The following is a 27,202-nucleotide window of genomic DNA, read 5'->3' as shown; positions in this document are numbered from 1 at the left end:
TGATCTGTGCCATCCAGCACTGTGCATGGTATTTGATGACACTGAATCTACATTATACAACAGTAAGGAGTGCCCCAGGGGATACATGTCCATGTCAGGAAACATTTGTGATTGCCACGACTTGAATGGAGGTCAGGAATGCCTCTAACATCCCACCCTGCCTTGGGGGGAGGGGTGCTCACCACAGGCACATACCTGGTTCCACATTGCTGAGATACCCTGTTTGCTACCTGCTCTTATCACTGAATAACTTCCCATGAACACCTTTCCAGGAAGTCATGCAAACACCCTGTGTGGTCCTGTCTCTAACCCAAGCCTAGGGTCACTCAGGTCAGGGAACATCTGCTGAGCCATCCATCAGGCACTGGGCCTTCCTCTGGGGGCTTCAGAGCCCCTTCTGGTTCCCCTCCTCAGCCCCACCAAGGCTGACCTGAATGGTTGCCAGTGACTGGTACTGTACGCCCAACCTGCTTGCTGTCTCCCTCCCATCAGCAAACAACCTGAGACCTGTTCTCATGAGCCTGGACTAGGGATCTGGGGTGACTTTCTTCCCAAAGCTGAAGACCTTGACTTGCTTTTCTGTTAAAGGGGCCAATAATACCTAACCCCGCCTGCTCCGTGGGCTGTGATTGTCAGCTACAATCAGGCAGGGGAAGGAAACTCTTGGAATTCATAAAGCAGCATGAGTGAGGTCAGGAATTAAGCTGGCCACAGGAAATACCCTTCTTTGAGGGGCCAGTGGCAATGGAACGCTCTGAACAATGGCAGGTTCACAGAGGAGGGATGTTCACTGATGGTCTGAGCGTCACAGAGAGGCTAGGACTTGGTCCTCGGTCCCTGGACTGCTCAAGTTAAGCCCAAGGCCAAGGCTGCCCCTGCTGAGCTTTTTCAGAAGCCTGCCAGTGGAGGGGTCTCCTGGTGTGGCCCCTTCTCCCCACCCCCCACCCTCACCCCCTCTGTCCACAGTGGACATTCTTTTCCTGACTGACTGTGACCAGGTCCTGCTTCCAGTACAAGATTCCTCCCCCAGGAACCCGACTTTATAACAATTCTCCCTGACCTTGGAGTAAAGTCCAGTCTAGCCCCCATGGCCTCCATCCCCTTGCCTGCTCTCTGCCCATACATAGCTTAGCCTCAATTCAAGCACTATTGTGCTCAGGGCTCCCACCCTCCACCCGGAGAGCCCTGGTTCAGTTCCAGAGCAGAGATGGACCTGATCTTCCCAGCAGATGAGGGCCTGGTGGGAAGCCACGCCAGGAACCAGGATCTCTTCAAGCCTAGGAGTCTTGAGAACTTTCACAGTGAAAATGCTTTGTGAGGGGGTGCGCCTGGCCACCCACTAGGAGGGAGTTTGCAGGCAGCGGTGGGAGGGGGGTGGTGAGCGTCCCACCCGAGGGCCAAGCGCGGAAAGCCGAGAGCAGGCGCAGGGGTCAGGCAGGAGGCTATCCTGGGGGAAGAACGGTCGCTGGTTATGCTGGACACGTCCAGAGCGGACTCTTAGCGAGTCAGGTCTGACCTGAGGCCACCGCGCGGCCCCGCGCTGCTCGGCTCTGCCTGAGAGTTGCGCCATTGCCCCTTTAAGAAGGGGTCCCGCGCCCCCTCCCCCGCCCGCGCGAAGCCCCCAAGGGCCTGCAGTGAGGGGAGGTGGAGAGGGACGCGGAGCAGCTGTTACCCGGAGGGGGCGGGCCGGGGCGGGGTCTGCATGGTTGGGGCGGGCCGGGGGCTGAAGGCTGGGCGGACTGGAGGCGGGGCGGGGGCTGCAAGGCTGGGTGAGGTCGGCAGGGCGGGGGGCCCGAGGCCGGCGCAGGCACCATGGGCTCTTGCTCCGGCCGCTGCACGCTGCTCGTGCTCTGCGCTCTGCAGCTGGTGAGTCCCGGCGCCCGGCCCCGCCATGCCCGTCGGACCCGCGCCAACCTCAGGAGGCTCCCGGGGGCGACGGCTTGGACCCGGGCTGTTGCGGCCGACGTCCGCCGCTGCGAGGGGGTCGTGGGAGCCGGCGCCGGGTGTCGGATCCCCGCCTTCCGGCTGCGGGGGCGCGGGCGCGCGGTGTTGGGGCGACTAGGACAGGTGTCCGGGAGCTGGACTGCGAGGAACAAAAGCCTTCGGGCGGGGCCCCCCACCCCCACCCCGCGGGCCGCGCTCAACAAGTCGGGCGGCGCGGTCAGGGGGACGCTGCTGCGCGCGGTGCCCTCGCACGTCCGAGGGCGCGTGTGGCCGAGTGTGCGCCAGGAGCCTGTGCGTGCGTGCGCGCGTGCGGCACCGAAGCAGCGCCGGGCGGCTAGCGTACTGCGAAGTTACCTGTGTGAGACGCGACCGAGGGTGGGCTGGGCTCGTGAGTGGGAGCGCCTGCCCTGCGGACCCCCATTCATCCTGGCTTGGAGAGATGGGGTTGCTGGCAGCCCCGGATGTTCAGGGCTTTGCCAACGTCTTTTGTGCCTAGGTGCAGAACCCAGTCGGAGAACTTGGGCTTGAGCCTAGAGCTTCCTGGGATGTCTGGAATGTGGGTTTTCTGCTGCCCTTGGAGGAGGGGACTAAACAAAGGTGGCTGGGGAGACTCCTTTGCTTAGATGCTAATAGCCCTGGGTCTCTGTTCTTAAAAAGGAAATGATGCTTTGTTCTCTCCAGGCTGGGTGTGGGCGGTGGGCTCAGCTGGACAGGGTGCCTCCTCTGCCTTCTGAAGCTGGAGGCCCAGAGGGGAAGAAAGTCATCTTTCTAAAAAGTTTGAAGGAGAAAGCTCCTTGATCATTCCCTGCTGTGCGGCTTCGAGTCCTGACCTCTGGGTAAGGGCAGACCAGCTGTGTGTTGCACCTGCAGGAAGAGTGCTGCCAGGAAGGTTGCGGGGACAGGAGGGGCACGGGAGGTCTGCAGGTCCTTCCTAGTGCAGGTCAAGCTGGGGAGAGAGAGCCTGGAGTCCTCAAACCTTGGAGCAGTCCTGTCACTGTCTTTTGGTAAGGGGCTCCCTCATGAGGCTCTGAAGATGGCAGGGACAGTTGAAAGCCCTGCAGGATGACCTAGTGAAGGACAGGGATGAGCCCAGCTGTCACTGAGGTTTTCCAATCAGGCCATTCTGGGGGGAATGGGAAGTGCAGCTGCTTTGAGGAGCAATGACTTTGGTTTTAATGTGTGAAATTTGGTGTGAAGATGTACCTGGGGTCAGGCAGGAGAAACAGCTGTTCTGGTCACATATGCTGGGTGAGGACATGGCCCTGGGTACAGAAGGATCAGGTCAGGTCCAGTGGCCTTCTTGCCTCTGCTGTGGACTGTGGACATGGGCATCTGTGGCAGGCCCTGAGGAATTTGGTTGCAGCTGAGAAGGAAAGGGGCATCTCAGCTGAAGGGCAGCAGGGCTTCCCTGGACAGGGGATTCTCACAGATGCAGTCTTAGCCAGGCAAGTCTCAGGGACCAGGCTGAGCTGTGTTCCCTGGCTGCTTCCAGCAGGGTCACAGCTGAAATGCAGCATGGAGCTGTCAAAGGCCTTTTGTCCTGGCCTGGCCAGCAGCTGGGGGCCCATCAACCCTCTTCTGCCTCTGGCAATAACAGGCCTGATGCCACTGTGGTCTTTGAATGCAGATGGGGGTCCAGGGAAAACTGGGGGTTGGAGTCTTGCTGCTTTCTCTCTCTCTCTTTCTCTCTCTCTCTCTCTCTCTCTCTCTCTCTCTCTCTCTCTCTCCCTTTGACAAGCGTGAGAGTTTTCTTGTTACCAAGTTACAGGGACAAAGGGCCCAAGCAATGCTCCCTGAAGAACAGAAGAATGATCTTCATAGGCTCTGAGCCAGCCCAACGCCGAGACCCGTTCCCAGACCTCGATTTGTTGTGATGACAGGACGGGGAGCCTGAGGCCCACACAGGGTTTAGGGCTGGGTCCTGCAGGGCCTAAATCTCCCTTCTTCACAGAGACAGCCTTATGACCATGGCCACAGCGCCACGAAGCACTTAGCCTCTGGGTGCCTTGGCTTAGAAATGAGAAGGACCCAGCACAGCCCCCGGTGCCCCCTGTACTCCCTGCTGCAGCGTCTTCATTTCCAAGGCAGCCCTGGGGCTGATCCTCAGATTCAGAGCCTTCAACAGAGATGTGTAGCTGCTGCAGCCCCCGGCCTGGGCCTCACAGGATAGTGCCCAGGGAGGTCCTAGGGGACATGAGGACCACCCTCATTCAGCTCCCTGCACTGTTCCTCCCCAGGTGGGGTTTGTGCAGGGCAGATGTCCCTATCCATTGGCTAGTGTCCTCTGGGAAGGAAGAGGAAGGCTGGGGTGTGAGTTTAATTTCATTCCAGGTCTAGAACAGATGCGGGGGCCAGCTCTGTGTGTGCACATGTGCCTCTCCTTGCCTCCTAATTCCAGAACCCTGGGGCACCCAGCACAGTACAGACCCCAGCCCTCTGCCTCCTCCAGATCTTTGCTCTGACCCCTCCTTAGACCTGGCATCCCACCTCTATCACACCTGTGTCCCCGGAGCTTGTCGTAGCTGCACCCATCTAGAACCACATGTAGGATCACAGGATCCAACCCATCAGTGGCCAAGGGTCCACACAAGCCTTCTGTATAGCCCGTCAGCATGGGTCAGGCCGAGAGCTCTGGGGTGAGTTCTTCCTGCCTGTGCTGGTGCCCAGTGTTAGGGCTCTCAGGCAGGGAGAGACCTCTGACCTCAGGTGCTGGCTTCTTTGCCCAAAATTTGCAGTTGAGAAACTTGTATGTGTTCTAGATATTGGGGGCCTCTGGGATAGGGACAGTTGGGTCCTGCCCTCAGTGAGACTAGCCCTAATGCCTGAGGCTGTTTCCAGGCCAAGCAGTGCCTGGTGTAGTGTCAGTGGACATACTGTCTACCCTGGGTCAGTGCTCCATACAGTTGAAGTGAAACAAGCCAGTACACAGATCACCTTGTGACTCTGCAGGGCAGGTGTGAGGGTCAAGTATGCTGGTGCCACCTGTGTGGGCCCAGGGTGGGCACTGCTGGCTGCCTTTGAATGTGGAGGAGGTAGAACCTGGTTGCGAAAGGGGCTCGGCTATTACAGGAGGAGAGAGGATGCATCAGGGCCTGTGCAGGTGGGGGGAGGCAGGAGAGGTAGAGGTGGGTGAGCAGGGCCTCCATCACCCTAGTGGAGGGCTTGGACGTTGTCTGAGGGATATGGGGAGACATGTGTCATTAAAGGCTGCAGTATGGGGCAGCAGGCTTTCCCTGGCCACAGCCAAGAGCAGGCTGAGGATAGGGCTCCATCCTGGACACTGAGCCAGACCTCTCCCGCTGTCTCTGTCCATACTGGCTGGGAGGAGCAGCACCCTGAACTCCAGTGTCTCTCTGAGTGGGGTATTCACTGTGGCAGTAATTCTATAGAAATGTCATTCCTCCTGGTGGCAGGCCTGCTCCAGCAGGACAAAGTACCCAGCCTGGGCCTTTCATGACAGTTGTGGTAATGCTGAGGGTGTAACAGTCTTTTCTGACAGGTCACTGTCAGAACTAAGACTACCTGCACTAAGAATTCGCAGGTGAACTAGAATATAGCTCGGTGTCAGGGTGTCAGAGTGCTTGCCTAGCATGTGTGAGGCCCTGGGTTCATCCACAGCAGCACAAGGGAAAAAAAAAACCTCACATACACACATAAGAATTCACAAGCTTGGAAATGTTGGATGTGTTCCATTCCTTCTGCTTCCTGTTGGCATCCACACTTGGTTCTGTGGGGACCTCCTTGCTTCTGAGCTGCATCATGCAATGTGCACTGCCTCCTGTGGCCCTCTGCCAAGGAAGCTGGGGTGACAGGCAGGATGAGAACTCTGGAGTCCCAGGCCCTGCCTAGTTTGCAGGGCTGTCCTGGGGTGGCCTCTTTGTCCCTCTGACAAAGCTCAGAACCTAGGCAGGTACTGGGGCACAAGGCTAGGCCCCACCAGCTCTGGGGCCTGACAGAAGAAGAAAACCCAGGGGATGTGTTTCCAAAGTGGTCAGACCATCTAAGGCCTCTAGTAGGACTGTTGGAGCTGCTGCTTCTCTAGGATCCAGGGTACTGGCTAGCTTGCGGGAAGGGTGATATGGTGGCCTCTGCAGAAGGCTTTATGCTGGTGAGCTCCAGTCATTCCGTAAGTCTATCCTCAGTGCAGCGTGCTTGGTTCATCCTCCACATTGGGAGTGCTTGAGGGTAGCAAGGCTGGGAGTGCAGTGGGAGATGGAGCACCACTTGGTGGAGTTGACTGTGGCCTAGATGGGCAGGAATAAACAGGAGGATGTGGGTGAGTGCCCAGATCAGTGAGAAAAGAGACCCTGCCTTCCAGGCATAGACAAGGCCTGCAGAGATGTGCAGCTGGGGTGAAGGCTGTGCCTGGCAGGACACTGAGCCAGAGCAGCTGAATTTTCCTAAAGGTGTGGTGATCTCAGGGCAAGGGGAGGTAGAAGGGCCAGGGAAGCATGTGAGGTTCTCAGGAGGAACACTGCGCTTAGGTGAAGGAGGCAGAGGGTCTGATGAGGGATCCAGCTTGGCCAAGATGTAGGAGGGTAGCACTTGTTGGGGGAGGCTGGACATGGTGAGCAGAAGGGGTGTGGGTTTGGGGTGTAGGACTTCCCCTACCGGCTGTCTCAAGGTCTGAGTGAGCCTTGAGAACTAGTTGCGCAAGCACAGTGTGTCCCTATGGACCAAGGCCAGGAAGGGCTAAGACCATGCCCTGAGCTGCTTCTCCCAAAGGGCCTTAGCACCCAGTGCCCTCCTGGGGCCCCAAGGACAGCACAGCATGCTGAGCAGCTGAGCAGGAATTCCTGCTGCCCAGTCCACCCCCTCTGGCTCCAGGTTGACAGGTCCTAATGCTGCAGAGCACGCCCACCCCCACTCCCAGTGACCCTGCATTCCAGACCCGGGGGCTACAGCTGAGCTGGAGAAGGGGAAGTTTCCGGAGGAATTCAGCAGATCACAGAAAGAATCTTCCTCTTCTAAAAAGTTATAAAAATATCCCACGCGACAGCAAGTGTGGGAACACAAGGGCCAGAAGCTCCGTGGGCCCTTGGTGCTGAGGCAGCCTCCAGTCAGCCTCTTCCCACCTTTTTCTCTGCACATGTACACGCATGTGCACACATACTCCTGCCTACTCTCCTGTGTATTTTTATGTAGTTACAGGGTCCATGTGCAGCCCAAGACCTCTGCATACCAGTCAAGCTCTTTGTGGTCACTTCTGAAGAGAGAGGGTCACTGGACAAATGCCTGAATTGGGCCTTCAGGAGGCAGAGAGTGGTTGGAACAGCTCCTGAGGAGGCTGGGAGCAGAGAGACCCAGGCAGACTATCCTTGGAGACATGGGGCCTTACTCCCTCCCCTCATCTGTGGTTGTATAGCTTCAGGCTTAGACAGGAGCAGGAGGTGTGGAGCATAGGTGCTAGCCCAACATCTGCCCATCCTGCAGGGACACACTGCTGTGAGTGCCTGACCGTGGGGAGTCGGGTCTGGACTATTTGGGGCCCTGCCCAGAGTCCTGGCAGAAAGGTGGAAGGGGAGTGTTGGAGCCTTAACTCAGCAGCCATAGAGATTCTCCCACTCTAGACAGAGAGCAGAATGGGCCTGGAACTCCTTGAGAAGGTGGTACAGAGCAGCATGGTCCCTGTTTAGGGCCTTTATGGCTACCCAGCCTGCTGCAGTGCAGTGGTCAAGGCCTCGCCTCAGTTGGCCTCCCCAGCTCCTATGAGATACTCAGGGAGGGCTGGCATTTGTTTATGCCTGAGCCCCAGCACCTTCTTAGGAAGCCACCATGACTGTCTAGGACTGTCGTGGACTGAGAGCCAATATCTCCTTTTCACTCCAAGTCCCCAGCTCAGTCCGGATCCAAGGAAACCAATGCTTCTGGGCTCTTTTTTGGCTTGTGCCAAACAGGTATTGTGGCTCTCTGGGGTCAGCGGACAGAGAAGCTCTTGGAGCTGCCCTGCCTTCCCACTCTGTATGGACCCGGTTTCTTCTGTGTTGACTGTGGGATAGACAAGGGCTTCTAGGGAGCTGGCTGCAGGAGGGAAGGGTCCAGGTTGCTTGGGAGGACCACACTGGCCCCCCAGTGTGGTTTCTGCCCCCCTCCAAGGGAGGTCGTGGTTTTCAGTGACTTATGTTTGAAAGAGGAGTTTTCAGGGGAGCGCTCACTTCTCCTTAGACAGGTAAGAAGTTTTCTATGGCCACCCGCTCCCCTCACTTAGTGATGATTTGAGGAAGGATACAGATGGCTTGATTGGGAGGCCAGGTTCACCGCCTCACCCCCAGGAGGCCAAACCAGCAAGGCCCCTTTCTCTGTCCCACTCCACAGATGCTTGGGCAGGGGTCTAGTCCTATGGCCAGCTTGGCCTGAGCCCCCTGGCTACACTGGGCGCCGTTATGGGAAATAGGCTTCCAGATTGCCACACTGCCTAGCAGTGCCATTTGGCCCAACCCACCAGTCACGGTAGCAGGCTGCCAGCATTCATTGAACACTTGCAGTCTGCCAGGCCATGGCTTTCTCTCACTGACGCCTCATAGCAGCCTAGAGGATCCAGGCCTGGAGAAAGCTCTAGAGGAGGAAGAGATCTTAGAGCCAAGGGTTTGCTCAGGGCATGAGCTCAGCAGGAGCAGTGACCAGTGGCCCAGGGAAGAAGCCCTTTGGGTGTCCACAGAGGACAAGCTCTGCTTGATTGGTGCTGGGCACCCAGCAGGTTTTTCAGTCTTTTAAGATGTTTTGCTGTGAAGTAATTCACATTTACAGAAAAGTCCTGACCCTGGACCATATGGGGGGGGGTGGGGAGTGTGGCTCTTTGGGCCTACTGCCTCTCATGGTCCACCTGCTTCTAGGTCACTGCCCTGGAGAGGCAGGTGTTCGACTTCCTGGGCTACCAATGGGCGCCCATCCTGGTCAACTTCATCCACATTGTTGTGGTCATCCTGGGGCTCTTCGGCACCATCCAGTACAGGCCACGTTACATCGTAGTGGTGAGTCCACTGTGCTTGCTGCCTCTACAGAGGGTGGGCCGGGGTGATCTGGAGGGGGTCTCCCACAGCAACATCTGATCCTATTGTCCTGGAAGCCACCAGGACACCCTGGAAATGCCAATCCAGACCCCAGATTTGGACCTTTCCCTGCTGAATGGCCAGAGTTCCAACTTGGATAATAAGGCTTTTCTAAGGGCTGCTTCTAGGATCAGCTGTGCATATATACAGTAATCAGGCACTTAACACCTTCACTAGTTCATCAACCAATATCCGGAGACAAGGAAACTGAGGCACAGAGCACCCGCCCAGTGGCCCATGGTGATATGGAGCCCAGAATGCCCAGCCTATTTCTCTTGCACACAGCCATCCTGCATCAGACCAGAAGGCTTTGCTGGGGTTGATCAGCATGCTTGTCTGGTATAGATAAGTGGTCAGTCTGGACCAGAGGTCTGCAGCCGGCTTTCCCACAGAGGGTCAGATGGTAAATGTTTCAGCTTTGTGGTCCACAGTCTCTGTTGAGGCCACTCAGCTCTGCCATAGCAGCCCTGGACAATGGTGTGGCTCTGTGTGGAAAAAAGTGAAGTTATGGAGGCAGGTGGTTGGGCAGGCAGCTCTCCAGGACCCCCTTTTGGAGTGTGGTTCTGGTGGTGCTCTGTAATTGAGGCAGTCATATCTTTGATCATTTTTTTGGCTACCTGGGGTGGCCATGGTACCCTCTGAGCAAGGGTACCATGCCAGGAAACTGTCCTTCATAACCATTTCCTTTGAGTTAGCCCTTCTCCTTCTCCACCCCCCCACCCCGCCTCTTTTTGGAGACAGGGTCTCTCTGTGTAACCCAGGCTGGCCTGGAACTCAGGATCCTCCTGCCCCAGCCTCCTGTGTACTGAGATTACAGCAAGTGCTAACTAATGTGCCATACCCTGGGTGCCTGTTTGGATCGGGAGCTCTGCTGCCCTCAAGCAGCAGTGTGGGGAGGCTGCCATAGGTTCCAAGGTAGGCTCAGGGAAGTCTCCTCCTCCAAGTTAAGCATCTTGGGACCGTCAGACTCAGGGAACCTCTGATCCTGCCATGTGCTCATGGGATCTTCTTCAAGGGGCTGTGCAAAAGCAGGTACCCTCCCAAACTGCTGAGCTCACTTTCTGCTCTTGCTCTCTTTCTGTCTTCCTAGTATGCTGTGTGGGCAGCTATCTGGGTTACCTGGAACACCTTCGTTATCTGCTTCTACCTGGAAGTGGGAGGTCTCTCAAAAGTGAGTAAAGACGGGAAGAGGATCTTCCTGTGGGGGATCCTGGCTAGGTTGCCATGTGACATGTGATGTAATTGCTTGTTTATCATGGATCTTCTCATGAAGGTGGGGGCTCAGTCAGTGCATGATTCTGTCCCTGACATTGGGACCATTGTCTTTTTTTTTTTTTTTTTGGTGGGACTGGGGTTTGAACTTAGGATTTCATTCTTGCAAAGCAGACACTCTCTAATTTGAGACAAACCTCCAGTCTATATTGTTCTGGTTATTTTGGAGATGGGGGGGGGTGTCTCAAACTATTTTCTCAGGCTACCCTTGAACCTCGAGCCTCTCAAATAACGAGGATTATGGGCTTGAGCCACCAGCTCCTAACTTCCAGGACCATATTGGCTGTGATCAGTGTCTCAGTGAAGGTTTGGGGAGATGGTGGTATGTGTGGATGAGGGTATGGATGAGGCACTGGGTATCTGCAGGGCAGGGCCTCCAGCTGAGGTGCATATTGGGGGGGCCTCTTGGAAGAAGGGACCTCAGCGCTGGGACAGTGTCTGAAAAGAGTTGGGGCTGAGGGCCAGCCTGGCAGAGGTGGGATTGTAGGGCTGGGTGGAGCTGGGGTGCAGGCAGAGCAGCCCCATTCTCCTGATGGAGCCTTGTTCCCTTGTAGGTGGAAGGAACACAGCCATCTTGTTGGCAAGCCAGTTCTGACTGGGGCTGTCCAGGCCCTTTGCATGTAACTGTGGAGTGGGGGGAGATGGAGCTTTACTCTTGACTGATCTCTGCTTTGGCCTATGCCAGCACAGTGCCCAGCAGGTCTGGCCTGTCTTCCCCCACTGGCAGAGCCCCTGGAGCCAGGGGACCTAGGAGCCTCCATCTAGATCACCCTAACCCTCCCATGTGCTGGTGGCTCTCAACCACCTCTTGCTCCACAGTGTCGGAGGCTGTGGTTGAAATAGGTTCTGAGCCCATCTTGTAGGAGACAGACTTGGGTCCACAGTCAGGCAGGCTGACATGAGTCAAACACATGTGAAAGAGGGGCTGGAGGGCCTGGGGTCCCATGAGAGCAAGTTCTAGGGTCTGCACTGGGCAGGAGACCTTTCTGGAGGAGCGGTGAGGGGGCTGAGGGCTCCAGAGCAAGCCTTCCGGCAGAGGAGCAGTTGTGGGTGTGCTTGGTGCTCCTGCCCCCCGTGGCTGGAGCCTAGGAGGATAAGGTGTGGCAATGACTGGCCCCCTTCCATGCTAGTCTGTGCTAGGTGGGACTGGCTGCCTCCTGGTGCTAACCTGTTCTGCCCCCTCGTCCCCAGGATAGCGAGCTCCTGACCTTCAACCTCTCCCAGCACCGCTCCTGGTGGCGAGAGCATGGACTAGGCTGTCTGCATGAGGAGGTGTCCACAGCCAGTCTTGGAGCCCTGCACGGCCAGGCCCTGGTATCGGGTGCTAGCTGTGCCCTGGAGCACAGCTATGTGGAGGTTCTGCACAGCAGCCTGCAGATCCTGGTGGCGGTGAGTGTGTGAGATGGGACCAGCTGGAGGAGGTGAGGGTAATGGGGAGGGTTTACAGGGCTGGGGGACTTGTTCCCTAGGCTGGAGCCAGAGCTTTTCCTGCACTCAGAGGGACCAACTGTTTTCTGGGCAGTATGGCCTCCTGTCTTCCTGAGAGGTGAGAGGTGAGGCTCCACTTTTGGTCCCTCAATGTCCCCTGCAGGATGGGCTCAGCTGGTGCTGAGCCCACAGCTTCTGGTGCTGGGAACACCACAGCTTTTGAGGCAACTGTGTACACCAGCAGGCAAGGGACAGATTGGAGTGATCAAGCTGGAGACTCCTGGGTCCCCCTCAGCCCTTGGGCACTGCAGGCAGGGGAGACAGACTTCAGTGGAGCTGGGCAAGGGAAGTAGAGACCCAAGCCCAGCCAGTCAGTGGGTCCTTTGTTTATTTCTAAGGAGAAACCTGATGGATTCAGGAAGAGCCTCTTCCTCTCAGAGACTTGGGGTCTTTGGACATTTCACCACAAGTTCTCATCTCACCAGGAGAAAGCAGGATGGAGGGTGGGCTTCCTGGTGCACAGTAGGCTAATACAGGTTGGCACAGGGGATTGGTCTCTCTCACTCTGAACCCCCATTCTGTGCAATGTTCACATCCCCTGGACTCAAGTCATTGTCCGTGTTGAGCTGGGAGAAGTACGAGTTTTAGTCAGGTCAGAAGAGGAGGTATGGCTATTTTCTACTTGTGTTCAGGGACTCTGATCCAAGGGGAAAGGCCAGAACATGGTTGAAGACCACCCCATCACTACAGTGGGGGTAGAGTGGAGACAGAGTGCAGGGGCCATGGGAACCATGGTGGACCTGGGAGGGGCTTGAAGGCTCTGAACTCCCTGCTCATAGTCCCTGGGCTTTGCCCCACTGATCTGACCAGTGTGCTGTGGGTGAGGCCTATGGCATCAGAAGGCTCGTGCTGAGGCCGGGATCCCTCTTGCTCTGTTTTTTTCATTGCCATGGCAAAACAAATGGGCACAAACTGGCCCTCCCTGTGGGGCTCAAGGTCTGTGGCTTTGCCATGGGCTGCTGGGAGGAGGGAGGTCTGGAGGCCACAGGTTTGCCCTGAGACTTCACAGCTGGTGCAGGGATGGGCCCCATGCTGGACCCCCTAGAGGCTTGTGGAAAGGACGTCTCCTCCCAGAGACAAGAAGGTGAGATCTTCAGCTGGCAGTCTGTTCTTCTCCTTCAAGGGTTGAGTGACTGTGGACACCACTGTCCTCACTATCTGGACACTCACTGCCCAGCAAGTGGAGCCCAGCTTGAGCTTGACATGGGCCACGAGTGTGTGGCTTTGCATTGCAGAAGGAGGCTCTGACTCCTGGTGCTGGGAGTGTTTGAGATGCTCCCCCCACACACACACTGTGTCGGTCAACTCAAGGGAGAGAGGTTTGTTTTGGCTCACGGCTTCAGCGGTTTTAGCCCATGGTTGGCTGGCTCCATTGCTGTGGGCCTGAGGTAAGGCAGAATCATGGTGGGGAACATATGATGGAGAGAACCTGCTCACCTGTTGGCAGCTGGGAAGCAGAGAAGCAAGAAGGGGCTGGGGACAAGGTGTATCTTTCCAGGGTACACTTCCAGTGATGCACCTCCTCCAACTGGGCCACATCTCTTACCTACCACCACTTCCAACAATATCTTCGTATTATGAACCCATCAAGGGAGTAATCCATGGACGAACACAGAGCCCTCATGGTCCGATCACCTCACCTCTCAATAGTGCCCCCAGCTGGTTACCAAGCCTTCAGCACATCAGCCTATGGGGACACCTCATAGCTAAACCACAGCACCCCCCAAAGCTGGCATTGCAGGAACACTTCTTCCAATCACAGTCTCCAGACCCTTCCTTGCCCTCACAACTGCTGATGTGTCCTCAGAAGCTGCTCCAAGGCTCAGTTGAAGTGTGTCCTTTCCCAGAACCCCCACCCTCAGGGGCCACCTCCACCCAGTGTCAGACCTGGGCTCCCTGCCTGTCCATTGATGATCCTCACTGTATCTGAGCAAAGCCTGGTACAGCAGAGACATCCTGACCTGGTGCGGCTCCCAACTCGGGGTCTTGTGGGGACCTGGGTGTTTTATCTGTGTGTGGACGTCTGGATTTGGATTGTGAGCAAACACTGGGGTCTTGGAAAAACCAAGCAGAAACTGATGCATGAACTCTGCCTGGGGGCCGTGGAGACAGATAGTGTCATCAGGAGCATTTCAAATGGCTAATCTGGGTCTCGTCCAGCAATGCTAAGGGGTATGGAAGCTGCTCTTGGTGCCTTGAAGCCCATTGGGTCAGGGTCCACTGTGTGTTGGGATGGAAGGCCATCCTACCAAATAGAGCCAGAGGTGCCTCAAGGAGGCTTTGGGGCTCCCATCTTTGGGTCAGCACAAAGGCCAAATTCTGGATTTACATCTGTGTGAGGTCCCTGTGGCTGCCATAACAAATGACCAGATTGGAAGAATCTAGGCATGGTGGTGCATGCCTGTAATCCCAGCACTTGGGAGGTGGAGGCAGAAGGATTGAGTTTGAGGCTGGCCTAGGCTGTATACATAGTGAAACCCTGTCTCAAATAAGCAACACCAAAACCAAACCAAAACAAACAAAAGACTACCAGACACAGAGGCTCAGAACAAAAATGTATTATGTCACAGTTTCAAGAATCAAGGACTCAGTGGGGCAGGTTCCCTTTGGGGCTTGGAGGGACATCAGTTCCAGGCACTCTCTCAGTCTTGGTGGCCTGGGCTGTTGTCACATAGCCCTGTCCCCGTGCACCTGTCACAAACCTCCCTCCTTTCTCTTATAAGTATGCCAGACTGTGGGTTTAGGGCCATCTTAACCCAGTTGGAGCTCATGAAATGGCCTGTAGAGATCCTCTTTCCAAGCAAGAAGCTCTTCTCAGGCGCTGGGGTTAGGAATTGAACATACGTGTTCGGGAACACAATTCTACCCACAGCAACTAAACACAAGTCCTCCCGACTACACACCTGGACTCATCCCACTGACGTGGCATGCTGCTGCCTGAGAAAGGTCCCAGGCCCCTTTTCAAAGCTGTGTCCTGCTCCCTGGTCAGTCTTTCCTAACTCTGCCCAGAGACTCCCTCCTCTAGCTTTGGGGGCCCCTACAGAGGAGGGGCATGCATCCTCCTGACAGAAATTGCCCCAAGGAACCTGTCCACTCCTGCTCTGCCTGTTCTCTCCACTGTCTCTGAGCCCATGCTGGTCACAGAAGATGACAGGTAGCGTTTCCAGAACCTCAGCCTGGCCCTATGGGAGGCTTCTACCACCCAACCCACATCACACTTGGCCAGGGATTCTCTGGCCCTGGACAGAGCTAAGAAGCAGCCATAGTTTGAGAAGATGGAATTGGGCCTGCTGGTCTCTCCAGTACTGCTTGAGTCAGTAGAGAACAGTGGGCAAGAGGCTCCTGGGTCCAGGTGATGGCACCTTCCTCCGGTGCTGCCTCAGTGAGTCACTTAACCTCTTTCTGTCTCTACTACTTCTGTAGAATACAAATTGTTGGGCAGATGGACTCAGTGGCAGGAGACAGAAGGATAGGTGAAGATATGGAAGGCACTCAGGCAGCGTTCAGCAGCAACATCGGCACTGCAGGATTATGGGTGCACCAACCTCAGGCACAGCTGGGACAATCCCGGGAGGAGCTTGGCCAGGTTCCAGAGCTCCCAGATCTTCCTGGAGCATATGGTGGTGTCAGCACTAACGTTCCTGGCTGAGTGTTAGGTTCATAGGATGGGGGTTCTGTGACCAGCAGCTGATGGCGGACGTCAAACATGGTGTGAGAAGATGGATGACACTGTGGATGGCCCTGTGGGTGCCCAAGATGCTTCCTCTGGCTCCCCTGCATCCTACGAAGGTCAGGAGGGAGCCACAGCTGTGCCTTGCATCGATGCCAAACCTTCTGTCTCCTGTGGAAGGAACACCAGTTGCCTAAAAACATGTGTGAACCCCGGTGTGTTTCTTAGAGGAGAAAGAACCAACTGGCCAGGGCTGGGCATCAAACCTTCTGACATCACAACTGTGAAAAGGCAACAGCAGAAATTAGAAGAGATAAACCAGGACCCTCACAGAGGGCACACCTGCCTCTGGTGGAGTCTGTGCTGGGAGGAGGTTTCTGGAGGTTGATGGGGAGATAGGACTTTCTATTTGCTCTTACCTTGGTTTCCAGGGGTGGGGTGGGAATTTCTCTAACAAAGTGCAGATGTATGCATTCTAGTCCGCAGGTACTTGTCTTGCCTCTTGAGGAGTCCAGCCCTCTGCTGCCTGTGTTGGAGGGTCTAGGGGAGGCTAGATCAGGGTTGGCTCTGTTCTGGTGGCGGGGAATACAGGCACGGGTGGGAGGGAGTCCACCAAAGGAGGAAGAGCTTTGGGCAAGAGCCAGGGCTGGAACCCAGGATAGATGGGACAGATAGTCTTCCCTGAGAGGACTGCTCACCAAGAACAAGCCTGGTTGCATTTCAGCACCATGGCCAGCTCTTGGAAGGGGATGATCCTCCAACTCCATGCCATCTTGTGGAACCAGAAAAGGCTACGTGAGAGACCTGTAGGTTCTCTTAATAGTGGAGAGATAGGCCTTCCTGCCCTGCTGTGGAGGACGCCTCCCAGCCCCCAGTTGCCCCTGGACGTGAGCTGGACTCCCAGGAGGGATCCGGGTGGGGTCTTAGGGAAGTGGAGCCCACACATTTTCAGCACTATGTGGTCTGTCTCCTTTCATGGGTGAGTGTGTTGTCCTCTCAGGAGACCCTGTAGGGCCAGATCAGTGGAGGAAGAAAGTGAGGCCCAAAGGGTAGGCAAATCCCTCAGGGCTGCTCAGGGAAGAGGCCTGCTGCACACCCAGGAAGTCCTGCTTGCTTCTGATCCCCTCATCCATCATGCAGTCATCACCGCTGGCCACCTTCCTGTTCCCTCCTTGGAAGCCTGCAGTGTTTTCGCTGGTCAGAACCCCCTGGACTCTGGACTCTGGTGTGTCCTGCTGTAGCCGCCAAAGGAATATCTCTTCTGTGCATCCTGACTCAGTTGGGGTCCCAGCAAGACAGTCCAGGCTGTTCCCCAGGGCAGGGGAAGGGATTCTACAAGGTCTGGGTGCCTCAGGGGACATCACATTCCCCTGAGGCTCATGGCAGCAGCCTGGGCCTGAAGGGATGAAGGACAAGTTGCCAACACCAAGAAAGAGAGGCAGCCACTCGGGGAAGTGACCAGAGACATATGGCCTGCTTATTTCTCCTTCTGGGCTTCTCATTGGCCAGCCCACTCCGAAACTGCTTACGCCCACACCGCTGACCTTGTGGGTCAAGAGCAGGGTGCAGAATGTGGAAGGAGGATCTGCATCTTGGACGACTCCCCTCATGACCTGGTGCTCAGGGCTGTGTAGGACAACTTGTGATGCCCTGGAGGACGCAGGCCTTGCTCCCCCTGGGCCACCACTCAGGTTTCCACATTCTGTGAAAAAGTCCATCTCAGCTTCCTTGTGTGCAGTCTCATGTCAAGGTAGGGCTGGGGTGGCCCTCCGAGGCCCTGCCATAGGACTCTGGTGAACAATGGTTGAGGCTGACTTGGTTGTCTTCCTTGCCCACATGTGGCGGGGGGAGAAGCAGAGACTCTGTCTAGAATTTGGGAGCTCAGGAGGCAGCGCAGATCAGCTCTGCTGTTTCATTTTACAGAGGAGGAGGCTGAGGCCTGGGAGGGGCAGGGCCTCAGTGGTCAGGGACCTCCACGCACTCTCCACAGTGGCACTCCTCACCCTGGCCTCTCCATGTCTTCCAGCTCCTGGGCTTTGTCTACAGCTGCTATGTGGTCAGCACGTTCACAGAAGAAGAGGACAGCTGTAAGTGTCCTGCCATTGCCACACACTGAAGCCTGTTTGTGAACATCTAGGCCTCTAGGGTGGGAGAGGGAAGCAGCCAACAGAGGTGACAGCTCTGAGTTCTGTCCTGTCTGGGGCAGGGCCTGTGAACTCCCCTCAGTGCTGCCCCAGGCCTCGCTCCCTGCCATAGGCCAAGCAGACAGGATTTTCCAGAGACCTAAGAGATAAGGAGGGCTCCTGGACCATGGGTACCAGGCACAGCTGATCTGCAAGTCCAAGGGCTTCTGTCCTGTGGGACCAGGCCTGCCCTTAGACCCCACAGGTGCCCTAGAAGGAAGGTCTGAGCCTTCAGTGGTACAGGCCATTTGACTGCTGGTCAGAGGTGTCCACCTCAGTACTAGCTGGTCCCCGTATGGTCGCACTTTCCTTTTCCCTCAGTTTTTAACTTTCCTTTGATTGCAACATGACATGGTAGTACTTTGGTGACCCCTCTGGAGCCCCTGGCCCTGACATGGTCTCATAAGAAGGTCCTGAAGAGAAAGGACAAGCAGGGTGGGTGGGCAGGCAAAAACCCAGGAAAGGTCTGGGCACCCACAGCTCCTGTGGACAGAACCTTCCCTGGGGTCAGAATTGAAATTCAGAACCACCTGTACCCAGGTCAGACAATGGGGTCTGCAGTTCACATATGTAATGATACCCTACACCGAGACTGGGGCTTGATTCTCGAGGTTGGACCATGTTCCAGCCCCTAGTGGCCCTTGGCCCCTGGCCCCAGTGCTGCCCAGTCCCTCAGACCACAGCTGGCTGTTGATGAGGAAGACGAGAGAGTTCCACTTGCTGACTGCACAAGGCCCCTGGGTTCAGAGATGTGTTCACTTAGCCCTGGCTCACCAGGACTGAATGAGGATGTTAGTGAAGGCTGGAGGCGAGGTTGTCCTCCCTGCCTGACCCCCTTCCCACTCAGACCTTCTCACCAGGGAATCACACATTTGATACCTCTGTGGTCTAAGATCTGACCTGGAGCTGGATGGGGCAGTGCCTGGCTCTCCAGCTCCCTCAGGTACCTCTGTGGCACTGGTGGGGAATCTGCCCCTGGGCTTGCTTCCATTCTACCATCTTTTCCATCATTTGGGTTTTGTTTTATTTGGGTCTTGATTTCTTTCAGTTGATTTCATTGGTGGATTTGATCCCTTCCCTCTGTACCATGTCAATGAAAAGCCGTCCGGCCTCTTGTCCAAGCAGGCATATTTGTAAGTATGGCCCACTGTGCCTGCTCCACGGCTGTCCTGGCCAGTCCATCAGACACTCACAGACCAAGGCTCCTCTCCCTCAAGGCCCTCATCTGGCATCATCCATCCATCTATCCATCGATCCGTCATTTACTCACACACACCCTCCCCCCTCCTAAGATAGATTTTATGCATGTCTCTGAAGTTAGGTGCCAGGTACAGCAGCTCTAGGACTCAGCCCCACTTCCTGACTTGGAGCCTAGCAGTGACAGATTCTGCAGGAGTCGGGTACCAAGTTGGCTCTTAGGGCAGGAGTGTGGGGGGTGGGAGGGGCACTGATGGGCCACTTCCGGGGGAGGGTGATGTGGTAACTTCCCAGGGGTCTTCCTGTGGCAGGAAATAGGAGGCACTGGTTTCTTGTCTTTGGAGGGTCAGACTTCTTTCTGAGAAGGCAGTGTCCCATAGTTCTGCAGACCCCCAACCTCGGGGCAGGTGCCTAGCCCACCCTTTCTGAAGCAGCTGCTGCCCCCAGCCCTGCCCCGGCACAGCCCCAGGGTCTGGGCTCAGAAGAGGGGTCTGGGGTTCACTTGGTGAAGCTGCCCTCCTCTGGTTGCTCAGGCCCTCACAGCTGCCTCTGAGGACTCCATCCTTCTGAAACACTTTGTTACTGTTTGACTCACAAACATCAGAGGTTGTTGGAGTCCAGCTCCCAGGACAGATAAGGAAATGAAGGCTTCAGAAGGGGAGGGTCCTTATGCAGGAGGAGCCAGACAGAATACCCAGATCACACCTGGACCGTAGGTGGCACCTGGGCCCCAGGCCATGTCTGGTTTTGGCAGACCTTGCCCAATAGGACACATCTGGGGATTTTCCTGGAGAGCCTGGGTAGGCAGAAGGACTCGGGATGAGCTCCGCACTCACTCTCAGCCCTGTGGTTCACACCCCACTGTGGTGTCAATAGTCAAGACCAGCAGAGGATGAGGCCCTTCCTTCCCTGAGCGTCGCCCCTGGACCCTGGTCCCTTTTAGGCCAAGGCTGGGAGACCTCCTCTTGTGGGTTTGCACCACTTGCATTTCAAGCTTCCTGGGGGGGAGGGGGAGGTCAGGCCTTCCCCTCCCAGGCTTCTCTGACCGCCTCCTTTCCTACAGGCCTGCATAAGTGAGGAAGCTGTGATCCGCTTCTGTGGCCTCCAGCCTCAGCCACAGGACAATAAGGCCCCCCCAGGGCCTTGGGACACACCCCTGCCTCCCTGTCCACCTGCACTTGCTCAGGTTCTCTGTGGACACCAGCCAGAGTGGCCATGCCAGGCCAGGACTGGCTGAACTGCAAAAGAGTTTGTATTTTCCTTTTTCTACAAAAAAAAAAAAAAAAAGACAAAAGAAAATGAAAACGAGAAAACCACATCCCCAGTATCCTTGGGCAGTGCTGGGATGTCACCATCACAGCAGGTCTGGAACCCCCTCCTCGGATGCCCGGGACCTGCAAGCTGCACTCCAGCTGCCAGATGGAAAGGTGCAACCCCACCCGGAAGTCTATGTCAGCCACCATGACCCCAGAGCTTCCAGAGGTTTGAAAACATTGCACCACTAACTCAGCTGCAGCTAGCCCAGGTGAAGCCCCCCCACTCAACCCAGGAACTGAGGCTGATGGAATCTCTCCTCTCCCAAGCTAGGGGACAAACACAGACCAGTGCTGGAGCCTGGGGTCATGCACAGAATGAGGCTCTTCCTTGTGTCAAGGGGTGGCACCACTCAGAAAGAGGGACTTGGGCAGAGTCCTGAAGAACCCCCCCCCAAGTATTCACAAGTAGGTAAATAAAAAGAAACTGGGCCTGGGACCCACCCTCTGCTAGAATGTTGACTTTTGTGAATAATTAGAAGTAAGGTCCTGGGAGGCACCTGAGGCAGTGCCCTCTGATGGTCTGTAGAATCCTGAGGGGACAGGACAAGGGTAGGGAGCTGAGGAGATCAGGGTGTATCCCCAGAGATGGGAGGAGGTTGGAAGTGGCCTGCTTGGGCCACACCCTCACCTTACCCTCTGCAGGGACCACACTCGGCAGGTGCTGCCCTGCTGGTGAGAGGAAGCAGAGGTCTTGGGTGAGGCAGTGGTGGAGGCAGTGGCCAGGGTCCTGGAACAAATGCTGGACTGAGCTTCATCCAAAGGAATCCTCCACTTTATTTAAGACTTCCAAAAGCTATAGTAAAACCACTTCCACACAAAGTGAGGGTTGGTCCCCCGTCTAGGGTAGCAGTCCAGGCATTGGGGCTGATCAGTGGAAGACACTGGTCACTCAGCATCCTCAGCAGACCCACTGTGAGTTGGAGACAGGCAAAGGCAGGCTGGATGCCCACAGTGCCTACAGGAAGTGGAGGAGGCATGGATGAGTCCATGGCTCTTACAGGGTTTGTCGGCCGTCAGGAGCCTCAGACCCCAGAGGGACCCTGACCTACCATTTCATTCTATGAGAATTCTCACGTGTCTTGGAGGCACATTGATCTTTGACATCCCCACCCAAGAAGGCTATGGCTCCTGTCCCTAGCCAGTAGGAGGTGTCCCCACTTCTCTAATACTGAGGTCCATGCACGTCCACCGGGCCTGGTTAAGGTTCTGGGACCCCAGCCCTACTCGCCCTGTTTCCCACACCCCGAAGCTGGTCTCCCTGGGCCTAAATGAGCCTTGGACACCCAGTGAGACAGGAGGTATCATCGCCAAACCCCAGCACTGGGGCCGTGTTGAAGAGTCAGAAGAGAGTCTAAGCCTCCAGGGGACCCTTGACTGGGAGTGGAGGAGTAAGAAAAGCTGCCCAGGACTTCTCTGACATGCCTCAAGACACAGGAGACAGGATGGCTCAGGTACCCCACAGAAGGTTTGCCCCAGGGCAGCTCTGGACTCTTACCTGGCCTAGGACAGGAAGGTGCGCACACAACTACCGATGGGTGTCCTACAGATGGGGCACTGTTGCAGGCTAGGAGCACACTCGGCACAGACCAGGTGGCCACAGGGCACAAAGACGACAGATACAGCTCGGTCCAGGCACACCTTACACATTCTTTCCTCCTGCAGCCGCTGCAGCTGCTCCTGTGCATCCCCAGCTCCTGGGGGCTCAAGAAGCCACCGGCACCCTCAGGGACCAAACTCGGGGAGGGGGGGACTATGACACAGGCCCACACTCTGGGTGGCTAATGTGTGTGGCATCATCCAGGCCCACAGGTGGCCTCTGCTCTCCCTCGAGACTGGCCCAGGATGAAGGTGCATGGGCCTACCCCTCTTCTCACCCCCCCACTCCATGGGTCCCAGGCTGCACCTGGTTCCCTGGCACTTTCAGGCTGGGTCTCTCTTCCGGGGGTGAGCAGCTCAGGACCCCTCTGGACAGGAGCTGTGGGCAGTTAGAGGTGAACTTGAGGCCTGGCCCAGAGACAGGTCTGGCAGCTGGCAAGGTCCAGTTCTGCCTGGGAAAGCAGAAGGGCCTGACTTTGGAGAGGCCTCAATGACAAGCCTGAGGCCAGAGGCTTCTTAGAAGGGCCACCCAGGAGCCTGGCCCTCTGCCCATTCAGCTTCTTAGGTGGTTACCACAGATATATGCTAGGCACTGTTGGAGGAAGGGAGGCAAGGGGAATAGGCTATGCCCAGAGGGGTGCGGCAAGGAGGGGGACAAGGTGGGAAGCAGGCAGTGTCCAGAGGGGTGGAGGTACCTCTGGACCCTGCCACCTGGTCCCTGTCTTCTTCCTGGAGCAGGTCAGCCACTAGCTGTGATGGGGACACGCTGGGCACATATGGGCACTGGCTCCATGCTGACCCCTCTCGACTACCCCTGGTATCTGCAAAGCAGAGAGAAGAGGCCAGGGGTTTGGAGTCATGAAGAAAGGCCAGTGGCCTGCCGGTGCTCTCCATCAACACCTATGTCAGGCCTGTGCTCCAATGAGGCAGTGAAAAGTCAGACCCGCTTAGCCTGAGGGGGCTGCATTCCATGTCCTCTACCCAGAGGTGCTGACATCTATGAGAGGACAGGGAATTTGGTTACCATGGTCACAGCAGATGGAGCCCTCCCAGGCACCAGAGCTGTGTAATTCCAGCAAGGCCAGGCTGTCCTCACTTTACGTGTCTGGGCACTGTAACTCAGAGTTGGCGAGCCAAAGAGGGGGCCTGAACTCAGGGCCTCAGGGCCCTAGAGACCCTCAAGCTCCTTGGAACTCCGTCTCCTCTGTAGGCTCTTGGTTTAACCCACTCAGGGTTGCAGCTTTCAGAAGCTGAGACCGGTGAGCATCCTGGCAGAGCCAGCCCAGCACACAGCTGCCCCTTTGGCTGGGGCCTATGGCGGCCTGCTCAGTGGTACGAGAGGATGTTATGGCCTCACATGAGCCCTGGACACAGCTCGTGGGCACGGTCACCACTCGCCCTGCCATCCGGCCTCAGTCACGGTGCAAGATGGAGGTGGCCAGGAAACAGTGATGCTCCACACAAGGGCTCTCACCTGGGGGGGCCCTAGGGACCGTGTCTTGTGGTTCTTCCCGTCGGTCCTGTTAGGAGGACGTGTATGCCTTGAGTAAATGAAGGTGCAGTGTCACTACTCACCCAAGCCCTGAGCACAGGTGTACTCACCCAGGAGCCAAGCAGTGGGGCACAAGCCTCCTGGATGCTGTGGACAAAACCTCTTCCTTTGGACTGGAGCAGGAACTGGCACCTAGAGAAGTGAGCTCGAAAGCCCCTTGCCAGGGCTGGGACATGGGAGCCCCACAGTCAAGTTCAAGCCCTCTCAGCCTTGGGACCAGAATCTTGCTTTCCGCTCCCAAGGTCCCACTATGCCCCTGGGCATCTGTCTTAAAGACTGGCTCTGAGCATCTAGGGAGGGAGAGCGGTGGCAGAAGAATTTCCTCTCCAACAGCCTTTTAGAGAATGGGCTCCTACATGCAAATGAGAATGTCTGCCCACCCCCACACGACTCCCCTCCCCTGATGCTCTAGGACTGTGGGAGCTGGGAAGGTCCAACCAGTCTTGGTCTTGGCTGGACAAAGTTCTTTGGACACCTCCTAGCCTTGGCCCTGTGATCAGACCTGGAACCTCCCACATGGCCATTACCTGGGGAACCACTTGGCATGCTCGGTCCAGGGGTCGTCACCGTGCTCCCAGCTCTGCAGACCCCCATAGCAGAAGAAGCACCTCACCTTGTCCTGTTGGCCTGGATGTGACAGAGACGCTGGCCCCAGCCCTGTGCATAGCCAGGAGCCCCGCCCAGCCTCACAAGCCCAGGAGTGTCCATCCAAGGCTGTGAGAGCTGGGAGGGCAGGACTGGGAGCCCTAGGTGGTCTCTCCTGCCAGAAAGTTAACCAAAAGGAGCAAGCACCCCGGGGGCTTAGCATATTATTTCACAGGCCTCTAGTTATTTTGTGGGTTTGTCTCAAAGGCAAATGAGTACAGTGCCTGGGGTGTGTGCCAAGAGGGCCCGAAAACATTCCAGAAAGGCTTGGCTGGCATTCACATTGTTCACAGGGTGTGTGGGTGGGGGAGGCCCTGAAGGCCTGGAAATTTGTAGCCTGGGAATTTGGGAGGCCCCCCAGGTCACTGCCCCCTAGGGAGGATTCCCAGAGGGACAGAGGGAAGGGGGACAGCATCTCAAATGCCAGTCTGACTCCAGACTTGGTTTGAGGGGCTTATGCCTCTGTCATCTCTGCCTCCTAGTGGCTCACTTCTCACGATAGGCAGATGTGCCTGGTGAGGTCCAGTACAGATGTCAGATGGGGTTTCTGCAGGCACATCCCAGCAGAGACTCCCCAGGGCCCACAGACATCCCACACCTCCCCGCCTCCACCAACTGACTTCAGGGAGCCCCCTTTGCAAGGTGGCTCAGTTGTCCCAACCACTGACCCTCCTTACCCAGTGTTCAGTTGTCCTAAATCAGTCTGGCCTCTTACCCAGACATCATCAAAGAGAGTGGTGACAATGACATGACTGTGCCTGACTTACAAAGCTCCCCAGTGACTCCTGCTACCTTGTACCTCAGCTGGGAAGGGCAAAACTGGAGCCTGAACTCTGGGCAGACCACATGGCCCCCCATCCCCACCCTAGTCGTGGGCAAGGAGCTGAGACTAAAACAGGCACTCAAGGGATGTTTGTTGTCTGGAGTGGATGCTGACACCAGCTTATGTGTGTGAATCCAGGGGACCTGGCCTCAAGCTGAGAGTGGTGGGGCAGGTGGCTTAGGCTGACCTCTACCCACATGGGCCACATTCTGGGGTCAGTCACCTCTGTCACCAAGTATGCTGGGGCCCCAGGTGATGGTGGGGGCCCCTGAGCAGTGTGGACCTGCAGGCTTACCTGAGCCAAGGTCAGAGCAAGCCCCTCCCCCATGAGCCCAGGTTCTTATCACAGTGACTCTGGGAGAGGCCAGCACCAGGCCAGACTCTCCTGTGTGGAGGGCAGGCAGGGCTCCTGGGATGGGAAGGCTGTGGAATAGCACCTGACCCACTGCAGGAAGGACCCCAGGGCTCACCTGTGTGGAAGAAGCCAGCAGCAGCCAGCAGCTCAGGCCCAACCCCGGCAGTTGGTGGCCAGTCACAGAAGGAGGCCAGACGTAGCTCCTCTGAGCCCATCTCAGGGAAAGCAGGCCCCCGGGATGAGACATCCCCAGCCCCCTCTTCATCCTCCCCTGTCAGAGGGCGTAGCTGGCCTAGAATCTGCCCCTCCACGTGGTCCTGGTCCAGGACATGGCCACACAGACAGTGGGGTCTGTGGTGCTCCTGCTGGGTGCCATTGCTGGCTGCCCAGCGGCTCAGCTCTGGATCACAGCACAAACACTTGGTCCTGTCCTCCGGCCCCATCGAAAGAATATCAGCTCTGACCAGGTCTGCAGCTCTGTCCTGGAATGTGCCCAGTGGCCTCAGGGCTCTTGATGCCTGGGCCCTCCCTGGGAACAGTGGTGGCCTCCACCCCAAACTGCTGGCAAATGGGCAGGCACCATCCTGGGTGTGGGAGTGTCCAGGGGGCCTGTCACTTTCTGGAAGGGGCTAGGGTGGCAGCTGGGTCACGTGCTCTGCAGTAGGGTGAGTCACGGGGCTCCCTGGCAGGGGCTACAGCAAGGGCAGCAGTGGGGGCTGCAGGCCCCACTTCTCTCCAGAGGGTGAGCAGCATCTCTCAAAACAAGAGGAGAGACAGAGCATGGGGGCCCCAGGGATCCCCTAAGGGCTGGTTCTGGTTCCAGGACAAGGCAGGGAGCTCAGGGCCCAGGATCAAGTACCAAGTGGAGCTGCTGGAAACAGATTACAGATCCTCAGGGAAGCACAGAGGCACTTTATTCCATGAGAAAGGGGTGACACCCCCACCCACACAAGGCTGCTGCTGGGTCAGGGATTGACTTAGGGATGGGCTTGCAAGTTGGGATACAGGTTGCTTGGGACAGAGTGCAACTCCAAGCACTGGTGCCTGCCACACCAGGCCCATTCCTGGTGGTCTAGGAGAAAGGGACCTCCCAATACCCCCTCCCTGGGGCACCATAGAGACCCCTGGTTGGTGCAGCCCTACTCTGCCTTAAAACAGAACTGGCCTTAGGACATCTCTTCCTATGAGGCTAATCATGGGGGCGCCCTGGCCTTTGGTCTGGGAGGAGCCTGAGGTTTGAAGCACATTTGCTCCTCCAGGCCTTGGGTCAAAGTTACTGTCCCTGGTGCCACCTCCATCTGTGCCTGTCACACAGGATGCCCCTTCAACAGATGGGCTTTGACTCAGGCCTGGTTCCACCAACCAGCCCCAGCAGCTAAGGAAACAGGGAGAAGGCTGAAACCCCAGAGAAGCCGAAGCTCCAGGTGGGCAGGGCAGAAGTCTCCAGGACACCTGGAATGGGGGGAGAAGAAGACTGGTGGGGCCAGCGCTGGCTTCCAGCCCCCACTGAGTTCAAGCACCCTAAAGGCCCCTCTTCTTCCTGAGCAGCTATTCAGGCTGCTTGGTAAGATTGAAATTTGAACTCACAGCTTCACACTTACAATGCAGGTGCTTGCAAAGCAGATGCTCTACCACTTGAGCACACCTCCAGTCCATTTTGCTCTGGTTATTTTGGAAATGGGGTCTTGCAAACTACTTTCCGGGGCTGGCCTTGAACCTCTATCCTTCTAATCTCAGTCTCCCAAGTAGCTAGGATTGCAAGTGTGGTGGGCTTCTAAGACAGAGTTTGTGACTTGAGAGGAGTCAAGTCAGGCAGGGGGCCCAACCTCTCCAGATGTGGGGCAAAGACCTGGTGGGCCAGACCCTGCACACTGCAAGGGGCTAAAAAAGTTCTTGCTTTGGTGAGGAGAGCAGGGTCCTAACCCTGTCTGGATGCCTTGCTGGGCTCACTCACCTGGCCTAGGTGTCCCTGCTGTCATCCGTCATGGGCTGCTGCCACACCTTTGCCCTCCCAGGGGCCCCTGGTCACCCTTTGGTCTGGTTCCCTGCAGGAAATCAAAGCTGCACCCTTCCTGGGCTTCCTAGGCCCCTGCTGAGCCCCCAAAGGCTTGG

At 56.6% G+C, this 27,202-nt stretch overlaps 2 protein-coding genes across 3 annotated transcripts; one reads left to right on the top strand and one right to left on the bottom strand.

Annotated features, from left to right (window-relative positions):
• The first annotated feature begins 1,753 nt into the window (after positions 1–1,753).
• On the top strand, positions 1,754–20,572 carry Nkain4 (sodium/potassium transporting ATPase interacting 4). Of its 2 annotated transcripts, XM_020173741.2 has the most exons (7): positions 1,754–1,866; positions 8,778–8,915; positions 10,084–10,164; positions 11,457–11,654; positions 17,450–17,510; positions 18,655–18,739; positions 19,867–20,572. In XM_020173741.2, the coding sequence occupies exons 1-7, from the start codon at positions 1,813–1,815 to the stop codon at positions 19,874–19,876; spliced, it is 627 nt and encodes a 208-aa protein (XP_020029330.1). In that variant the 5' UTR covers positions 1,754–1,812; the 3' UTR covers positions 19,877–20,572. The 2 variants fall into 2 exon arrangements, with proteins under 2 accessions (XP_020029330.1, XP_073931225.1); XM_074075124.1 differs by lacking the exon at positions 18,655–18,739.
• Positions 20,573–20,820: 248 nt separating this feature from the next.
• On the bottom strand, positions 20,821–25,627 carry Birc7 (baculoviral IAP repeat containing 7). Its single transcript, XM_074072426.1, has 8 exons — positions 25,206–25,627; positions 23,795–23,894; positions 23,318–23,399; positions 23,190–23,235; positions 22,411–22,536; positions 22,023–22,094; positions 21,615–21,813; positions 20,821–21,074 (listed from the first exon to the last, which is right to left on the bottom strand). The coding sequence occupies exons 1-7, from the start codon at positions 25,531–25,533 to the stop codon at positions 21,620–21,622; spliced, it is 948 nt and encodes a 315-aa protein (XP_073928527.1). The 5' UTR covers positions 25,534–25,627; the 3' UTR covers positions 20,821–21,074; positions 21,615–21,619.
• Positions 25,628–27,202: the final 1,575 nt, after the last annotated feature.

The sequence above is a fragment of the Castor canadensis genome, chromosome 5 (assembly GCF_047511655.1).
Source record: "Castor canadensis chromosome 5, mCasCan1.hap1v2, whole genome shotgun sequence".
In the NCBI taxonomy this organism is placed as follows: domain Eukaryota; kingdom Metazoa; phylum Chordata; class Mammalia; order Rodentia; family Castoridae; genus Castor; species Castor canadensis.
The sequence above is the reverse complement of the archived record's forward strand: the minus strand, read 5'-3'. Positions and strand labels throughout refer to the sequence as shown.

Excerpts from the sequence above, each read along its gene's own strand:
- Nkain4 (XM_020173741.2), top strand. The coding sequence starts at position 1,813 with ATGGGCTCTTGCTCCGGCCGCTGCACGCTGCTCGTGCTCTGCGCTCTG. Across the intron at positions 1,867-8,777 it reads TGCTCTGCGCTCTGCAGCTG|GTCACTGCCCTGGAGAGGCA; the intron begins GTGAGTCCCGGC and ends ACCTGCTTCTAG. Across the intron at positions 11,655-17,449 it reads GCCTGCAGATCCTGGTGGCG|CTCCTGGGCTTTGTCTACAG; the intron begins GTGAGTGTGTGA and ends CATGTCTTCCAG.
- Birc7 (XM_074072426.1), bottom strand. The coding sequence starts at position 25,533 with ATGGGGCCGGAGGACAGGACCAAGTGTTTGTGCTGTGATCCAGAGCTG. Across the intron at positions 23,236-23,317 it reads CCCCACTGCTTGGCTCCTGG|GACCGACGGGAAGAACCACA; the intron begins GTGAGTACACCT and ends TCCTCCTAACAG. Across the intron at positions 22,537-23,189 it reads GGTCCCTAGGGCCCCCCCAG|ATACCAGGGGTAGTCGAGAG; the intron begins GTGAGAGCCCTT and ends TCTGCTTTGCAG.